The sequence below is a fragment of the Canis lupus genome, chromosome 26 (assembly GCF_003254725.2).
Source record: "Canis lupus dingo isolate Sandy chromosome 26, ASM325472v2, whole genome shotgun sequence".
Classification (NCBI taxonomy): Eukaryota; Metazoa; Chordata; class Mammalia; order Carnivora; family Canidae; genus Canis; species Canis lupus.
Genome location: NC_064268.1, coordinates 28,517,825 through 28,535,527, shown reverse-complemented (window position 1 = coordinate 28,535,527; position 17,703 = coordinate 28,517,825). Strand labels below are relative to the sequence as shown.

The 17,703-nt window shown below is 52.8% G+C and overlaps 1 protein-coding gene across 5 annotated transcripts in view; it reads left to right on the top strand.

Moving 5' to 3' along the window:
* Positions 1-14,459, top strand: part of TANGO2 (transport and golgi organization 2 homolog) — a 38,363-nt gene extending 23,904 nt beyond the window's left edge. For all 5 annotated transcript variants that reach the window (XM_025474820.3, XM_049101867.1, XM_025474816.3 and 2 more), the window contains 6 exons: positions 2,548-2,667; positions 3,189-3,303; positions 6,814-6,884; positions 10,191-10,344; positions 11,699-11,803; positions 13,392-14,459. In XM_025474820.3, coding sequence (XP_025330605.1) covers positions 2,548-2,667; positions 3,189-3,303; positions 6,814-6,884; positions 10,191-10,344; positions 11,699-11,803; positions 13,392-13,512 — 686 coding nt within the window. In that variant the 3' untranslated portion in view covers positions 13,513-14,459. The remainder of the gene's footprint in view (positions 1-2,547; positions 2,668-3,188; positions 3,304-6,813; positions 6,885-10,190; positions 10,345-11,698; positions 11,804-13,391) is intronic.
* The last annotated feature ends 3,244 nt before the right edge of the window (positions 14,460-17,703 follow it).

The following is a 17,703-nucleotide window of genomic DNA, read 5'->3' as shown; positions in this document are numbered from 1 at the left end:
CTTGCTTTTAAGATTGGTTAAGTGGCTATGAAGCTATGCCCAGTCTAAGGCCAGTGATTCCCTGCTACTCAGGCAAGATCCTTCTGTCTTCACTTGCCTGTGCTCCCTGGGTCTTGAGGTTTTACAGGCCGACTTCTGGGAACAGGTGCTGTTCCTAGCCCTGTTGTGAGCACTGTCTCCTCTAGTCTTTCTGGCTGGTTCTTTCCTGGCCTTGGGTGGTTTTCTCACACATATGCTGATCAACTGTCTGGCATTCTGTGCAGCTCTCTCCTCTCTGGTCCTCTGTCTCAGGAGCTCTGGTCGCCTCAATCTCCCCAGGCTCCCAGTCCTTCCCCTTGGCCAGGCAGTCCAGTGGACTCTGCCTGGACCTCCTCTCTCTGGAGTGTCCTGGAGGCTTTCCAGTCATGGGGTTCGCCTTGTTTGTTTCTTTTTCTTTTTTTTTAAAGATTTATTTATTTATTTATTCAGAGAGAGAGAGAGAGAGGCAGAGACACAGGCAGAGGGAGAAGCAGGCTTCTTGCAGGAAGCTCGACGTGGGACTCCATCCTGGGTCTCCAGGGTCACACCCTGGGTTGCAGGCGGCACTAAACCGCTGTGCCACTGGGGCTGCCCACCTTGTTTCTTATCTCAGAGATCGCTGTCCTTTGTCTTTTGATGTGCAGTGTCTTGGAACCCATTGTTTCATGTATTTTATTTTCTGTGGTTTTATATAAGAGAGTAAATCTGGTCCCTATTGATGGCCAGATGTGGAATTCTCGTTTACTCTTCAATGGTTGATTTGTAGGAGTTTTTACGCATTCTGGATAGGAGTCCCTTGTTGGATAAATGTATTGCCTAATCATTTTCTTAATACATTTTGGCAAGCAGAATATTTTCTTTTAGTGAAGTGCAGTTTACTCTTTTTTCTATGGTTTATTCTGTTTGTGTTTTTGCCTACCTTAAGGCCATAAATATATTTTCCTCTTTCTGCTTCTAGAAGCCTTTTGATTTGGAGTTTTGTCTTTGGGCCTCTGATTTATCTTACATTTTTGTACATGGTGTGAGGTAGGGGTTGAGATTCATGTCTCCCCCCTCCACCCACACACACCTCTCCAGTTCTTCTAGTCTTATTTATTAAGTGGATACTCGTTTGCCTATTGCATTCCTATGGCAACTTGTTTGAAAATCAGTTGAACACATATGTGTGGGTCTATTTTGGACTCCCTTGTGTCCCATTGATCTGTTCGGCTGTCTTGATGCCAACATCACACTGTCTCGATGACTGCAGCTTTTTTAGCAAGTTTTGAAATCAGGCAGTGTTAAGTCCTCCAGTTTTGTTCTATTTCAGAACTTCTTTGGCCATCCTGGCTCTTTCGTGTGTGCATATAAATTTTAGTGTCAGCTTGTTAATTTCTATAAAACAGAAAGCTTGCTAGGATTTGAATTTGGATTTGGATTGTGTTGACTCTTTCGGCCATTTGGAGAGAACTGTCATCTTAACAATATTGACTCTTCAGTTGAAGAACAGGGCATATCTCTCTCTCTTAATTACATCTGCTTGACTTCTTTCAGAGCTGGTCTGTGGTTTTCAGTCTTTAGGTATTATACATTTTTCTTTAAATATTTTCCTACTTTTTGTTTTGTTTGGTTTGGTTTAATGGTATTGTAAATGGTATGTGTAAGTTTTCATTTTTCTGATTTTTGCCTTTATTTACTCAACAGTTCTAGTTGATTTTTAAAAATTAATTAATTTTTTTAGTAATATGTATATCCAACATAGAGCTCAAACTCAGGACCCTGAGATCAAGAGTTGCATGTTGTTCTGACTGGGCCAGCCAAGCACCCCCAGCAGATTTTTTTTTTTTGATAGATTCCTTTTAGATTTTCTTCACAGGTAGTCCTGTCATCTGCAAATAGAGACAGTTTATTTCTTCCTTTCTGATCTTTACATTTTTTATCTTACTGTTGTAACTTAGTATTATAAAAATGATATTTTAATGACTTACCTGCTTTTACCCCAGTATTCAGCTAAAATGACCCTCTAATCTAGGAAGACACTTTCCTATGGCTTTAAGGGCCTCACCGATCTGGTGGTAGGGCACTAACCATGGCCTGGGCCTATGGAGTGGGATTGAGGCAAGTGGGTGGGCCTGGATGTGCTCTGGACTCCTAGGGAAGCACCCACCCTGAGGGCCTGTATGTCTTGTTACGGGAGGGCAGCCAGTGGCCCTACACCTAATCCAGGATGTAGGATTGGGGGCTGGTGCTGTTGTGAGGATGGAGCTGGCACTGTGATCCCAGCCTGGCACTGATCCAAGCATTAGGATGCATTCCACACATGCCAGGTCCCACCACAAGTTTTCAGGGGCTCCCATGGGCATCATATGTCATCCGGGCGGGGGGCAGGTCCTCTCTCCTGTGCCCTATGGGCTTTGGGACTGCCTTGCCCTGAGTAGTTCAAGTCCCTGTTCCTTAGCCAGGGCTGCTAGGCTGAGTATGTACCTCCCTAGGACACAGGGACAGGGTGAAGGCAGGTACTACTGGTGGTGACACTATCATCTGTCACAGGGCTTGACATGGAGGAAGGTAAGGAAGGAGGCACGTGGCTGGGTATCAGCACACGGGGGAAGCTGGCCGCGCTCACCAACTACCTGCAGCCACGGCAAGACCGGGATGCCCGGGGCCGAGGTACCTTGGGGCAGTGGTGGAGGGGGCGGAGGGGGGGCAGGCTTTCCTTGGGCACATGGAGACACAGGAGGAGGAAAAAGGGGCCCTGAGGGCTGCTGGCTGGCATCACTGTGGGAGCCCCCATTGCCTGGCTCACACAGCACGAGCCTGCATAGACAGGGGAGGGGGACTTTCTCCACATTTGTGCCCCAGGCCACAGTGTCACTTCTGGCTGTTGTCATCATCCCCCCATCTGTCAGGTGTTTGCAGAGTAACACCCTCTGGGAAGACAGCTCCATGGACATGCAGGGTCCCCACTGAGGACTTTTTGCCTCCTGCTGTGCTTCCATTTAGGGTGTAATGGCAGAAAACAAATTAAAACCCAACACAGAGTTGTTGATGCAGACCTCCTTAGCTGCCAGGTCAATGAGGTATGGCTGGTGTGGTGGGTGTTTCGCCTGCACCAGCCCCATGTCAGTCTCCCCGGGAAGAGGGGCTCAGCCCTGCTGCCTTGGCCATGTGTGTCTGTCCCCTTCCCACAGGTGAACTTGTGGCCCACTTTCTGACTACAGACATGGACAGCTTGTCCTACTTGAAGAAGGTTTCTGCGGAGGGTCACCTGTACAACGGCTTTAACCTTATAGCAGCTGACCTGAGGTGGGTCTGCTGGGAGGGTGGCGGTGGCCCACCGGGCACTGCACAGGGCTGAGCTGTGGGCTTGACAGGAGTTGGGCTCCCACTCCGCCCCTCAGCTTGGGGTACTGTGGCAGCCTCTCTGGGCACATTGCACCCGTTGGGCGTGGTGAGGCTTCCTAGGGCCGACCGACTGTTGTGGAGACTCGAGGAATTGAGTCGGGGCTTCCTGTGGCAGTGTGAGGGCCGCTGGCTGCTGTGTGAGAACTGTAGCCTGACTGCGGTGGGCATCTCCAACCACAGGGCCCCCCCCCCATCCCCATGCCAGCCCTTGGCCCCTGAAAGCTCCTCCATGTGTCTGTGGCTAAGGAGTCCCGTGCTTTGGGGCCACACTGCACTTGCCCTGTTCTATGGGGTGCAGAAGTGCCCTAGGCTGGAGAAAGGAGGTCCAAGCACCACTGACTGGTATGGAGCAGCCCGGCACCCACTGGTGTCAGGTGCTGCTGAGCTCTGGGGCCTCAGGGTGCTTCCTCAGTGAGGTGTGTCTGAGCGTGTGGCATGGCGCATCTCAGGTTCTGAATGGGCTCGGTGGACAGCTCCCAGGGCCTGTCTGTAGTTACTGAGGGGCAATGAAGCCCTGTTACCAGAGGACATGGAGGCTCTGCTGCACAGCCATTTGGGAGAAGTCTTCCCCTACCTGGAGTCGGGCAGATAGCAAAGAGCAGAGGCAGGAGGCAGGGTCCCCAAGAGGCCTGGGGCCTCAGTGGACCTGCACTGGCGGAGAGGCAGGAGTCAGGTTGCTGGAACCCAGCAGAGGGCCCAGGTCATGTGGGGATGTGGCAGTTGGGGTGTTGCCAGATGCATGTGAGGCACATGTGGGGGTGGAGGCTGAGCCCTTCACGTGTAGCACCTGGCACATCCTCACGGCCACCCCCATGTGCACCTGCCGTGACTGAGCTCATACAGGCAGTTGACGTGGCTAAGACCCCTGCTGCTTGTGAGTTGGGGCTGGGGTCCCACAGTGCTGCCTCGGGCTACTGGCTGGGGTCTAGGTGCCTCTGGAGATGGTAGCCCCATCCCACCAAGAGGGCACAAAGTTGGGAAGGAGTGCTGCACTTGTGACTGTGATGCTTCTGGATACCAGCTTGCAGTATCTCTTTCTACCTGAGGAGCTGGCTGGCCACCACTGGGCTGTGGCCTGGCTTTTCCGAGTGTGTTTATCTCTGTGGCTCCCATGCCTGGACCTGACCAGTGACCCTGCTGCACTGCCGTGGACCTCCACAGGGTTGCCTCTAGTCCAGGGCCTATTTCTCAGCAGGACCTGCTGAGTGCCAGCTGAGCAGTGGGCACTGCCTGGGGTCCACTTCCCACTGTGGATGCTGAGCCTTGCAGTGATGTGATTGTTGGTGTTTGGTGCAGATCAGTGGGAGTCATGTGATGCCCTGGGGGGTGACCCCAGAGCCTGTGCCCAGGACTGCTGATCAGATGCTTGTGGACAGAGGTAGGGGGCATGGCTGGGGCCGCATCCTAGGTGCCAGTCTCTTACCTGGCCCTTCCTACAAGTGTGCAGACAGATGTGGCGACAGCAGAGTAGACACTATTGACAGTCTTGGTGCATAAGACAGATCACAGCAGGTGGGGGAGTGGTAATGCCATAGCCATGAAGGGGTAGCTAATGTGGAGAGGCCCTGGCTAGGTGTCCTCACCTCTGATGCCCCAGGGCCCACGTGCATTTCTCACAGCAGGCTTCACGGAGTGGCTGGTGGATTCAGGTATTGGTGAGAACAGCCCCACAGGGCAGGTGGGGTGTCCTGTGCCCCCTCCTGGGGGACTTGCACTTTATAGATGCGGCCTTGGAACTGCAGCAGTTTGTGAATTTGTCCTTCAGTGAAGTGAGCATGCATCCTCCTTCCCTCCTGCCCTCCCCTCGTGTACCCTTGCTGCCCCAGAGGTCAGTGGATGTTGTCACCTTCCACCAGGAGAAGTGGTCAGTACTCTGTGATTGGCCTGTGACCAGACACCTGGCCTGAGCCTACCTCTTTCCACAAGGAGTCCCAGGCCCACTGTGCCTTGAGTGTCCACTGCATGTAGCATGCTCAGCCCCACTCCTGCTGCATGGGTAGATATATTGACGTGGAGGCTGCAGTGCCCTTGGGAGGACGTGGTGCTGGCATAGGCATTTGCTGCCCAGGGCCCTCTCCTTCACACCATGGGCACTCCTGGAGGGGAAGTTCCGTGCCTTCCTTGCTCCCTCTGTCCAGGGACCATTTTGCTGATCATTCTTTGTACATTTGATGCAGTCTGGGAGACTAGTAGCCCAGCAGGATTCAGTGCTCAGCAGCCATGTCAAGTGGTTGGGTGACGAGGGCTCCATGCTCTGAGTGGACACATGCATGGGCAGGTGGCTCCTGCAGGTGAGTTTGGGCCCCTCAATGCCTGAACAGGTCTCCTGGCTTCTGGGGCCACAGGGGCTCCCTAGACACAGCCCTCAAGGACAGGTGGTGGCCAGGGCAACCAAATGGGTTATGCCCAAGGGCCAGCTGTGGAGGGCTGAGGCCTGGAGGTGGAAGGAGTCTGGTCAGCAAGCAGCCCCAGTGGTAGGTGCCTGGAGGAAGTCGGGGTCAAGAAGAAGAGAGCCTCATCACTGTTGTGGCTGGTCCCTGACCAAGCACAGGCAGGAGTGGATGTCCAACCCACGAGTCTTCATGCTTTCTAGTTTTTTTCCTATAAACAAAATTTCTGAAGTCATTAGCCAGATGTCTTAAGAAATGAGCTAGGGGCTGTGGGGAGCAAGAACATGAGCAGAATGTGAAGTCATTTGGGGCCAGAGTGGACACAGCGGAGGGACTCCCTGGCAGCCCCACCCAGCCCTTTCTTTGCAGTGGTTCATCCTGGAGGCTCAGGTCCCATGGGTGGCATTCTCTGCACCTACGGGAGGGCAGCTCACAGGCCAGAAAGAGTCCTTCTCTAGTTTGCAGAGAAGGCAATTCCTCTAGCAGGAAGATTTACTATGGTATTTAGAAATGGGAACATTTTTAGCTCTGAGCATTTTGAACTATTTTCAAATGCACACTCAGCACATAAAAGTAGGCAAATGTGATCTTTGGTGCTTTGTTCAGAAGCCTCTTTTACCCTGGGGCATCCCACTGTGTCTGGAGGTGTTCCAGAGATAGCTTGTGGGCGGGGTGGGGACTGGTGGCTGCGGGTACTTTGCAGTTATTAATGCAAATAGCCTGCGAGTACCTGTACCACTGGGGCATGTGGTGAGGCGGGGGGGGGGGGGGGGTCTTTTAGATGCTGCCCCTCCCAGGATGTTCCCAGGCCAGTGGTCTCTGTGGTGAGCTGGGTGTCAGGAGCCAGGGGTCTCCAGGATCCTACCAGTGAGGTCCTTGAGAGGCTGGGGCCCTGACTAGCTCCTGTCCTAGTTGCAGCGAGTCATTGTCCCTGTGCTGGGGATGGGACTGTGGAGACTGCCAGGCAGTGAGAGATTTGGATGCCTCATGGCTCCCATCTGACCCTTTCTTCTGTCCACAGCACAGAGAAGGGAGATGTCATTTGCTACTATGGAAACCGGGGGGAGCCCGAGCCAGTAGTCCTGGCACCAGGTAAGCCTGCTCTGGTGGGTGGCGACAGATAGGGGTGGCTTCTATGGTGACACTTCTGTACTTTTCAGAGACTAGGTCCCTGTCACATTTCTCTCCTGGGATTATGCTCTTTGGCCATTTGTGTACCTTATGGCCCCTTAGAGGCCCATGGCCTATGCCTGGTCCACATATCAGGCTGTCCACAGCCAAGGCCACCTTCCCCTAGTGCTGAGCCCATGACTGCCTGGAGAGAACTGAGAACTGAAACTGTGTCCACAATAGGACATGGAGGCCCCTCCTACCCTCAATTCTATACCTTGGCCCAGAGGCCTTTGTGGAAGCATCTGGAAACCACTCCTGTGATGCTTTGTCTCAGATCTCAGTGCCTGAGATTCTGTGACTGGAGATGCTTGTTTTCTGCCAAAGGGAGAAAAGGACGGGACAGAGAGAGGGAAAGTGGAAGGGAGGGAGCGAGGTCATTTCAGATACATTGTGTTGTTTCCCTGAGCTTGTTTCTCCAGTCATGTCACTTTTTAAAAATCATGTCACTTTTAAAATAACAGCTTTCTTGAGATGTAACTCACATATCATACAACCTACTCACTTAAACTATACCATTCAGAAGATCAGAGTCTATCTGCAAAGGTGAGCAGCTCTCACTGCGACTGAATTCCGTGACATTTTCACTCCAAAGAGAAACCCTTGTCCCCATTAGCAGTCACCCCCCCACCTGTCCCCTCTACCCCTCAGACCCAGGTAACCACTAACCTACTTTCTGTCTCTCTGGACGTGCTTATTCTGGACGTTTCGTATAAGCACAGTCATCCAATATGTGGCCTTTTGTGACTGGCTTCTTAGCACAATGTTTTCAAGGTCTGTCTGTGGTTGTATTATCACAAATTAGGGCTCCATTTCCATTTTATGGCTAAATGATATTCCATTGTCCAGTCCAGATAGTCTACATTTTGTTTTTCCTTTTATCTGGTTGATGGACCCACCCTTGGGTTGTTTTCAACTTTTGGCTACTGTGGAACATGCCGCTGTGAACATTTGTCAAAAAGTTTTTGGGGGGACCTGTGTTTCCCTCTCTCATGTGTATACCTAGGAGTGGAAGTGCTAGATGGTAAGGTAACCGTCTAATCCCTTTGGGGAACTGCTGAACTATTTTCCAAAGCAGTTGCACCATTAACGTTCCCACCAGCAGCATATGAGATTCCAGTTTTTCCACATCCTCACTAGCAGTTATTCTTTTCTTAATATTTTTAAATTAAAAAATTCTACATCCAATGTGGGGCTCAGACTCACAATCCCAAGATCAAGAGTCTCACGCTCTGCCGATGAAGCCAGCCAGGAGCCTATCTTTATGATTATGGCAATCCTAGTGGGTATGAAGTAGTGTTTTGTGGTGATTTTGATTTGCCTTTCTCTGATGGCAAAAGACGTTGAGCATCTCTTCATGTGCTTATAGGTCATTTATATATCTTCTTTGAAGAGATGCCTATTCAGATCCTTTGCCCGTTCAGATCCTTTGCCTGTTTTTTTTTTAATGTTTTTTTTCTTTATTTATTTATGATAGTCACAGAGAGAGAGAGAGAGAGACAGAGAGAGAGAGAGAGGCAGAGACACAGGCAGAGGGAGAAGCAGGCTCCATGCACCGGGAGCCCAACGTGGGATTCGATCCCGGGTCTCCAGGATCGCGCCCTGGGCCAAAGGCAGGCGCCAAACCGCTGCGTCACCCAGGGATCCCTTTTGCCTATTTTTAAATTGATTTGTTTCTATTTTTATATTTGAGTTGTAGGGGTTTTTTTTGTTTTTTTAAGATTTTATTTTTTAGTAATTTCTGTGTCCAACCTGGGGTGGAACTTAAAACCCTGAGATCAAGAGTCGCATGCTCTTCCAACAGAGCCAGCTGGGTGCCCCAAGTTGTAGTTCTTTATATATTCTAGCTACCAGTCTTGTATCAGATTTATGATTTGCAAAAATTATCTTGCCTTCTGTTGGTTTTCTTTTCTTTTTTAAAATTTATTCATGAGAGAGACACAGAGAGAGAGGCAGAGAGAGAAGCAGTCTCCATGCAGGGAGCCTGATGAGGGACTCGATCATGTGTCTCCAGGATTATTACACCCTGGGCTGAAGGCGGCGCTAAACCGCTGAGCTACCAGGGCTGCCTTTCTGTTGGTTTTCTTTTCACTTTTTTGTTCATGTGTTTGAGGCACATTTTGAATTTTGGTGAAGTCCAGTTTATATATTTCTTTTTTGTTGTTGTTCGTGCTTTTGGTGTCATGTTTAAGAAATCACTGCCTAATCAAAAGCTGGTAGCTTTTCTCCTGTGTGTTCTTCTAAGGTTTATAGCATCAGCCTTTAAGGTTCAGAGGCTTCAGGACATTTTGAGTCAATTCTTATGTATGGTGTGAGGTAGAGATTCCACTTCAGTGTTTGCATGTGGCTGCCCAGGGGCCCAGGACCACCACTGGGTAGTCTTCCCTGCTGCTCTTACTGGATAAAACACAGTGATACCCCAGCCTGGTGGCCCAGGGGACCCAAGGCTGTCTTCCTTGGAAGTGGCTGCAATCACCTCAGACTCGGGATCCTCACCCTGTGAGGAATGGCAGCAGAGGGTGGTGGCAGCCTGTCTTCAGTGCATCTTTCAAGATCCATGCTTCTGAGTTCACCTGCCATTGCTGCCTGAGGCTCTAGGGGCCTCTCTACTTCAAGGCCAAGTGTTGTTTTTTTTTGTTTTTTGTTTTCCGTGAGTGAGAAACCCTTTACTTTTTTGCCACACATTCTTTTCACTCACTGTGAACTTGTTCTAAGAAAATTGCGCTGACCCTCTCATTCTCCACGTCAGGGTTCTGGCCAGTATAGAGTAGAGGGGGGCCCTGCCCCCTCCCATTGAGTTGAGGCCATTCTGATGTTGGCTATTTTCCCATCCTTGACCTTCTCAGGCAGATCCATACCTTACAGCTTTTTCCTAGCTTAGAGACAGGAGTGAGATGGGGAGGTGGTTCCTTCTTGAGGTTCCCCTTCTTCTGCCTACTTGGAATTCAGGTTGTTGATCCTCTATTATTCTGTCCATCAAGGATGCTTGGTACTTGGCACTTGAGCCTCAAGGCCTCCTGGGAGTGCTCTGCTGTGTTGAGTTCTTCACTCCTTGCCACACAGACAAGTCAGGAATCCACGTAGAGAAAGTGCTGCAGTGTGGGGTGGCCTGGCCTCAGTGTCCTCGGCCATACTCCTGGCCTCTTGCCCAGTGCAGGTGGGTGGGCATTTACCTTGAATTCCGACAGCAGGGCCCCTGCACTGGCTGGCTTGTCCCCCTCTCTGCAGGGACCTATGGACTAAGCAATGCACTGCTGGAGACGCCCTGGAGGAAGCTGTGCTTTGGGAAGCAGCTCTTCCTAGAAGCTGTGGAGCGAAGCCAGGCACTCCCCAAGGACATCCTCATTGCCCAGCTCCTGAATGTGCTCAACAATGACGAGGCGTGAGTGGGCAGATCATGCTGGGGCGAGCAGAGTATTCTCCTCCTCTAGCCCTGGGACGTAGAGGCAGGCAGGCAGGCTGTGCTGCCGTGGGAGGCTCAAGGAGGTGACTGGGGCCAGCTCCTCAGCCAGCGGGAACCTGATAGATACCCTATTCTTCATTCCTCTCCTAACTGCTCCCCTCCTGGACCAGTATACTTGGAAACTCAATGTTCTCAGAGGCTTGATGTGATCATGTATGGGGCAGAGAGTAGCTGGAGGTTCCCTATGTCTGCACACAACTAGTGGGGGATTCTAGAAAGCTCCAGGTGCCCCAGAAGCAAGCAGCTACCCTGGGAGTATGTCTGGGGGTTAATTGTCCTTCCTACATATTGTCCTACTGGTACTGTGGCATAGACACACCTGTCCTGGGAATCACCTGGGGGAAAGGAGCTCCTGACCCAACTTCCTTTAAGGTACCCCATTGGCTTCTGCACACAATACCTGCTCTAGGATGCCACCCCCTGGCATGTCCTGGCCATCCCAGCTGGGGGTCAGAGGTGCTGGCCAAGCTACCATCCTCCCATGCCACAATGTGGCCCATACTCAGGCCAGGCCACTCTCCTGCCCAGATGCCTCAGCAGCCCTTCAGAGGAGCCCCCATGAGCAGCCTCCCATTCCTTTCTGCTGGAACCCCTCCCTGTCCCTTGCTTAGTCTCTGTCTCCTTTTGGAACCATGAAGCAGGGCACCTTCAGCCCCAGCATAGCTGTCCCTCAGGGAAGCCCTCCTTGGGCTGGCCCGGCGTCCCATGCTCAGCTGTAAGTCCACATGGCCCTTGGTCACTGTCTGTCATCCTTGCTGGCCTGAAACGGGGTCCTGGCTGTTTTGACAGCTGTGGTCCTAGCACCAGCTTCAGTGGCTGGCAAGTTGCAGAGCTCGAGTGGGTTCCTGTCACATGGAGAGGTGCCCATAGGGTATCTCTTGGGGTAGGCAGGGTGTGTGTGTGGCCAGTGACCCCTCAGCCAGGCATCTGCCCCACAGCACCCCTAACCACTCAGACCTCACCAGGACAGGAAGGTGAGTTTGCTCTGAGAGACGGTTTTTGTCCTTCCTGGGGGGGCCTTGTACAGCTCTAACCAGATGGAGCCCCCAGACCCTTCCCCAGTGCCTAGCTCACAGGTGCTCTTGTCCCTGGATCCTGGGAAAGCTTCTGGTAGCCCTAGCAGGACAAGCTGGCCTGGTAATCACTCTCATTGGACCCCTCCAACTGCCTTGTGAGGCTGGTAGGCTCCTTGGGCACTGCAGGCCTTGAGGATGGCAGGTGGGGCTGCAGGTGGGTGGGTCGGGTGGCAGTGACCCCTCCTCTGTCCTTCCAGGCAGCTGCCAGACCCGGCCATTGAGGACCAGGGCAGGGAGTACGTGCAGCCCTTTCTGAGCAAGTATGCTGCTGTGTGTGTGCGCTGCCCGGGCTATGGCACCAGGTACGAGGGGCTGCTGGGTGCATTCAGTCCTGTCCCATGAGGAACCCAGCCCTCCCTGAGCTCTAGGGATCCCAGAGCCTCTGCCCTCTCTAAAAGCAGCTGCCATTTTAGCCTGGGGGGCTGTTGGGCCAGCAGACACCATAGTTGATGGTTTTGCACGAAATGCTCGTCGGCTCCCAGGGGTACTGCAGGAGTGGCTTCTGGGCTTGTTCCTGCTCCCTACACGGTCTTGAGGGGCCTGGAATGGCTATGGATGCACGCGGGGTTGGTAGATCCCCGGGGGCCCAGAGGTCCCGCTGCCCAGCTCTTCCCCCCCACCCCCTTCGCCCTGTGTCCTTGGGTCTGTTACATTTTCTGTGTGACCAGGGCAGGAATTAGGCATCTCAGCCTGGGGACATTGCCCCAGGGCATCTCAGCCTGGGGACATTGCCCAAGAAAAAGGCAACTTCTGGTCTCAGCCACAAGGGGAGAATGCCTGGGAAGGAGAAGCTGTTGAACGGGTGTCTGCTGTCCCAGCAAGTTCCCTGTCTGCCCCTCTCCCTCCGAGGCAGAGGAAGATTGGCTGTGTGTGTCTGGGAGACCCAGCCCATCCTTATGGTTCTGTCTAGGGTAGCCCACATGCTGTACTTGAAGGTGTTTGGGATGTACAGAGGAGGGTGGGCTACTGGACCAGCTAGGATGCTCTAGGAGTGCTGTTGCGCACCTGGCCCACCTAGCCTGGAGGCGGATTGTGACCTCATGCACAGCAACATCTGCCTAGACTTGGCGTGCACCAGGCCCCGTGGGCACCAGCCTGGCTGGTGACCTGCAGTAGACTGTGATGTTTCGGCCAAGATCTTGGGGGCCCGTGGCCACCAAGGACACAGGGATGGGGTGCCTGGGTGGTGACAAGTGCTGACTGATGCCACAGTGATATCACATGTACTCTGGGTGCGTGATGATGTCACAGGTTTGGTTTTCAAGTTAAGGTTGGCCTGAGTCAACCTTTCTTCCACCCTCCAAAAAATGACAGCTTAGAGCCCTCTATCTGGGGGATGGGATGGTAGGCGGGACCAGGGTGGTGTCAACGACCAACCCTGATGCTCCAGGGCCGGAGCATTGTATGCCTGAATGGTGGCCTTTCCATTCTCAGGCTTTTCTCTTGGCAGGTGGCAGGGCATCAATTCTCTCAAGCTTCTGTGTCACAGACTTATTTTCTTGACTGAGTTACATACTCACGGGTACTCATGTGCTTGAGGTAGAGTGCCAGTTCTGCTCCCTGGATAGGTGTGTGGCTGCTGGGTCTAGGCCCAACTGGGACCACCAGTCTTTAGCATGTGTGTGCCCACTCTGGGTGTCAGCCTGCACTGGGGCTTCTTGGGCACCGGTCCCTGCCCTCTCGCAGGAGGAGACAGGTACCAACAAAGTGAGGATTGGCCTTGGGGAGGGCTGGCAGGAGGAAAGAAAGTACACTGAACCTTTGGGATGGGTAGTGGTGGGGGGAGGACAGGAGACAGTTCCTGGTGACAGAGGCCCCATTTGGGGCTCGGCCAGGCAGGCAGGGGGCTGAGGGCAGAGGGCTGAACACGGGCCCCCTGCTCTCTTTCAGAACCAACACGGTCATCCTCGTGGACGCAGACGGGCACGTGACCTTCACAGAGCGTAGCATGCTGGACAAGGACCCCTCCTGCTGGGAGACCAGCACCCACGAGTTCAAGCTGCAGAGCTAACCCCTCTCCCTGGGTGTGGCCATTGGGCTCCTGGAAGGCCTTGCCTCAAGAACCAGTGTGGATAGGAACCTTCCATAGCCACATGCACTCCTGTGACTTGTCCAGCATCCCCCAGGACCAGGGCCCTCTAGTGTTTCTGTGACCTGTCTGTGTCCTTGTGTCCAGCTCAGGGTCTGCCCTTACACTGGTGGGAGGGACAGAGTCCCACAGTAGGCCTGGGGCAGGCCCAGGTGTGCTGTGTGTGTGTGAAGGCACCTGGGCCTGCCCCTGTCCAAGCACAGAGGCACACACTCAAGGCACATGTTTCCATGCACACCTGTAGGTGCACAGGCACCATGCACACCTGCATACACATGTACAGGCAACAGATAGGTGCACACATGTTCAAATGCACACACGGTTCCGGGCATACACACATATGCATGCTAGACAGGCAGAGACGTGCCTCTCACACACACAGGTGCTTCTGGCCAGTGGGTCTTTGCCTTGATCAAGAGAGAAGGATATAGACTTTTGGTTAAAAGTGGTTCTCCTTCTCCTGGGCATAGTCCACTTCTGGACAACTAGACTTGCTCTTGGAGAGGAGAGGCCTCATTTGGAATGAGAAATGAGAACAACCCAAGGAAAACCCACTGTCATAACAGAAGCATAGGCTGGTTGGTGGTCCTTTGTGCTCTGGGGGGGTGTCTTATATGTGCATGGAGTGGTCCCATAGGGGGAGGGGGTGGTCCTGCATGATGCACCAGGGGTCCTGTGTATGCTGGGGCACCTTGGTAGGCTGTCAGGCACCTACCTGCCCATTGTGGGGTCATGGGTCTTGGGTAGGCCCTCTCAGCGAGGGGACACAGCCAACCCTTGCTATTTCCCTTTTTCTTGGGGAGTCAGACTTCGTAGAAATCTGTACTTGAATGTGAGACCTTGATAATAAAACTCTAAGGCTGTGGTGAGTCAGTGCATTTCAGGTCCTTGTGTGATGGGGGACAACTGTACAAGGGGTCAGCGGGGCTGCTTTCCTGGCCTGCAGGAGCTCCCAAGGCACGCTCACCAGAACAAGCCTCTTCCCATGTTCCTCTTTTGCTCATGGGTTTCTGAGCACCATAGGTCCATCACCCCGTCCATCTGTCTGTCCTTGGTCAGAGGCTGGGGTTCGAAAGAGTGTGTGTGCATGGGACACGGCAGGTGCCAGTCACAGGGCCTCCTGAGCTGGGCTGAGGAGGCCAGGGGATGGTAGGAATGGATGGGTTTCAGGGCAAGGGGGCAGGTAGAGTCCGTGTCAACCGCAGTACCCTGGTTTTGGGCAAGCACCTGGGAGTTCTTGTCCCTCACCCAGGTTGAGCATCAAGGGGTCCCATGTGTGTCTAGTGCTGACCTGCAACTTGGCCTTCTCAGGGCCAGTGACAGCTTGGGGTAGGTTGTGGACCTGTACCAGGCCCCACTTGCCTCAACCCTTCTCTCCTCCCACCTGAGTACCCCTCAGGGGCCTGATGCCCTCTCTGGGTCACTTTAAACTCAGAGGAAAAGTGCTTGAGCATGGTCAGGTTTGAAGGGGGTCCCCAGTGGTGGCATAGCCCATACCCCCCAGGCCAGGGCAAACTGGCCCCACGTCCCACACTTGTTGGCTGAGCCACACCGGGCCAGGCTTTCAGCCTGGGCACTGCTGATCCCCTTCATCTGCCTCAGTGTCCCACACCAGCACCCACCCTGGCCAGGCATATCTGCCCCCGAGGGGCACCATGGGGCTGGTGTACAGCCATCTGGGGAGCTTTCCCTGATGTCTGTCTTTACCCCAGGGAGAGCCTACACAGGGTTACCCCTGCCCTCAGCCTGCCCTGGGCTCCCCAGGTGCCTGAGCCCTCCGAAGAAGGGGCAGCCCAACATGTAATTCTGTTGTTGTGGGTTGTGTGTCCCCTGAAAGATGTTGTCATCCTGGCCCCCGTATATCAGAATGTGACCTTATTAGGGTATTTACAGAGGTAATGGAGATAAATGAAGTCATTAGGGTGGGCTCTAATCCAGTATGACTGATGTGCCTATAAAAAAGGGGAAGTTTGAACACAGGGACAGACATGCATGCAGGCCGAATGCCCTATAAAGACTGGAGCTAGGCTATCTCATGCCAAGAAACTACCAGAAGCTGCGAGAGAGAGCCGAACAGATCCTTTCTTGGTGCTTTCACAGGGAACGTGGTCCTGCCAACACCTTGACCTCGGACTTCTGGCCTCCAGAACTGTGGGGTGATAAATATCTGTGGTTTAAGCCATTCATTTGCGGTGCTTTGTAATGGCAGCTCTAGCTAACTAATACAACTGTGAGCTTCATTTTACAGATGAGGAGATTGAAGCTTGGGGAGATAACATAACTGTGTCTCAGTCCCCAGGCAGATAGGGAGGCAGAGCCATGAGGCCAGGAAGGAGTAGGATGAGGACAGGTGCATCTTGTGGTGTCTTCCCTTGTAGGCTCATGGTCCTCCCACTTTGGTTTCACCGGCTGCCCTACACTGCCCCTCCTCCCATCACCTCATTTATCTTGCCTCTGCCACTGTCCTTGGCAACACTTTCTGCACAGCTTCTGCCCCAGGGTCTTGGCACTTGCTGTCCCTTCTGGTTGAAGAACTCTTCTCCCCATATATCCAAACCACACTCTCCTTCACATCCTGCAGCTCTTTGGTAAAGTGGGGAGGCATCCCATCTAAAACTGCAATCTGCCCTACCTTGGTCCCTGCTCTATTTTCCATAGCAGTTAGCACTGTAACATGCTAGGTGTTTTGCTTGATTGTTTCCTGTGTGTCTCTGTCAGAAGGAGAGAGGCACAAGGCAAGGCCATCGTTCCTCTTTTGCCCATCACTTTATCCCGATGCCCAGGCCAGGTTGACATTTGAATCAATGATGACATTGCTGCACTTCCCAAGTCCCCGTTTATTTAAGCCTTGAAGTGAGACCCTTGTGTGGTTAGGAGGGACCCTAGGAAGCTGTGCCTTCTAGAAAAGCTTCTGGCGTGCCACACAGGAAGGCCTGGACCTGACCTTGGCATGGTTTAGCTAGTCATCAGATGCATTGGATTCCTGAGTCCCCAACATGGGTTCTCTTTTCCCAAATGGATGGGGAACTCACCTCCTTTTCAGATGCCCCTTCCTAGATGAGCTGCTTCTGCTCTCTGGCTCTAAGACAGCCAGCTGAAGTGTGTTGGCATGGACGCTGGTGTGTGGAGCTGACTGATACGGAAGCCAAGTGTATGAGTAAACAGGACCAGCCCAGGAACGCAGCCTGGCCTTGAGGCTTGTCCTGGCTCCTGGTCTTCTGCCTGCAGAGACACTGCCCCCACCTCCCCACTCATGGCCACCCTTGCCCTGCCACCAACACCTGATCTTTTGGCCTCATCTGCCAGCAGATAGCATCATCCAGGCCCTTTAGCAGAGACTGGGCTCAGGTGGAAACACAGGATTCCAAAGGGAAAAGTTTCCTCCCTCAGCTAGGGCTAGAGTTTCAGCTTCTAGGCATCCACCTGAGGCTGGAGTCGGATGGGGACTGTGGGGATGTCATGTGGGAAGGCTGTATGGGAGGCCAGCTGTAGTGTGTTGGTCTGAGGTCTCAAGTCTGAGGCAACTCACCAAGCAAAAAATGTGGAGAGTTCGCTAGGGCTGGATGGCGGCATGCCAAGGATTCCCATGAGCTCTGACCACTTAGCCACAGGGAGACTGGCCTCCTCTGGCCCAGTCCAGAAGCCAGAACCTCATGGGGCTTGGTCACATTTTTATTGTGAAGTGCCTGGTGCTGACCACTGGGGCAGCCAGGTGAACAGCAAGGGGCAGGAAAGGAGGAAAGGGCCTGGATGGGCCTCCGACTTCCTCACCTGTGACATCTTTTCATTTTGAAATGAATTCAACTTACTAAAAACTTGAAAAAAATAGAACAAAACATTCCAGTGTCCTTTACCCAGTTCCCTCGAGCCACAGTAAAATGACTACAATCAGGAAGTTAGCATTGATACAATACCACCAGCTAATTTACAAACCTGATTTGAATTTTACCAGTTGTCACACTTATATCCCTCTCCTGAGCCAGGTTCCAATCCAGGGTCCAAGTCCCATATCACACTTAGGTGTGTCTCCGGTAGTCAAAGACAGCTCCTCAGTGTATCTTTGACTTGAATGATCTTGACACTTGAAGAGCACCTGCCAGCGTTTTGGTAGAA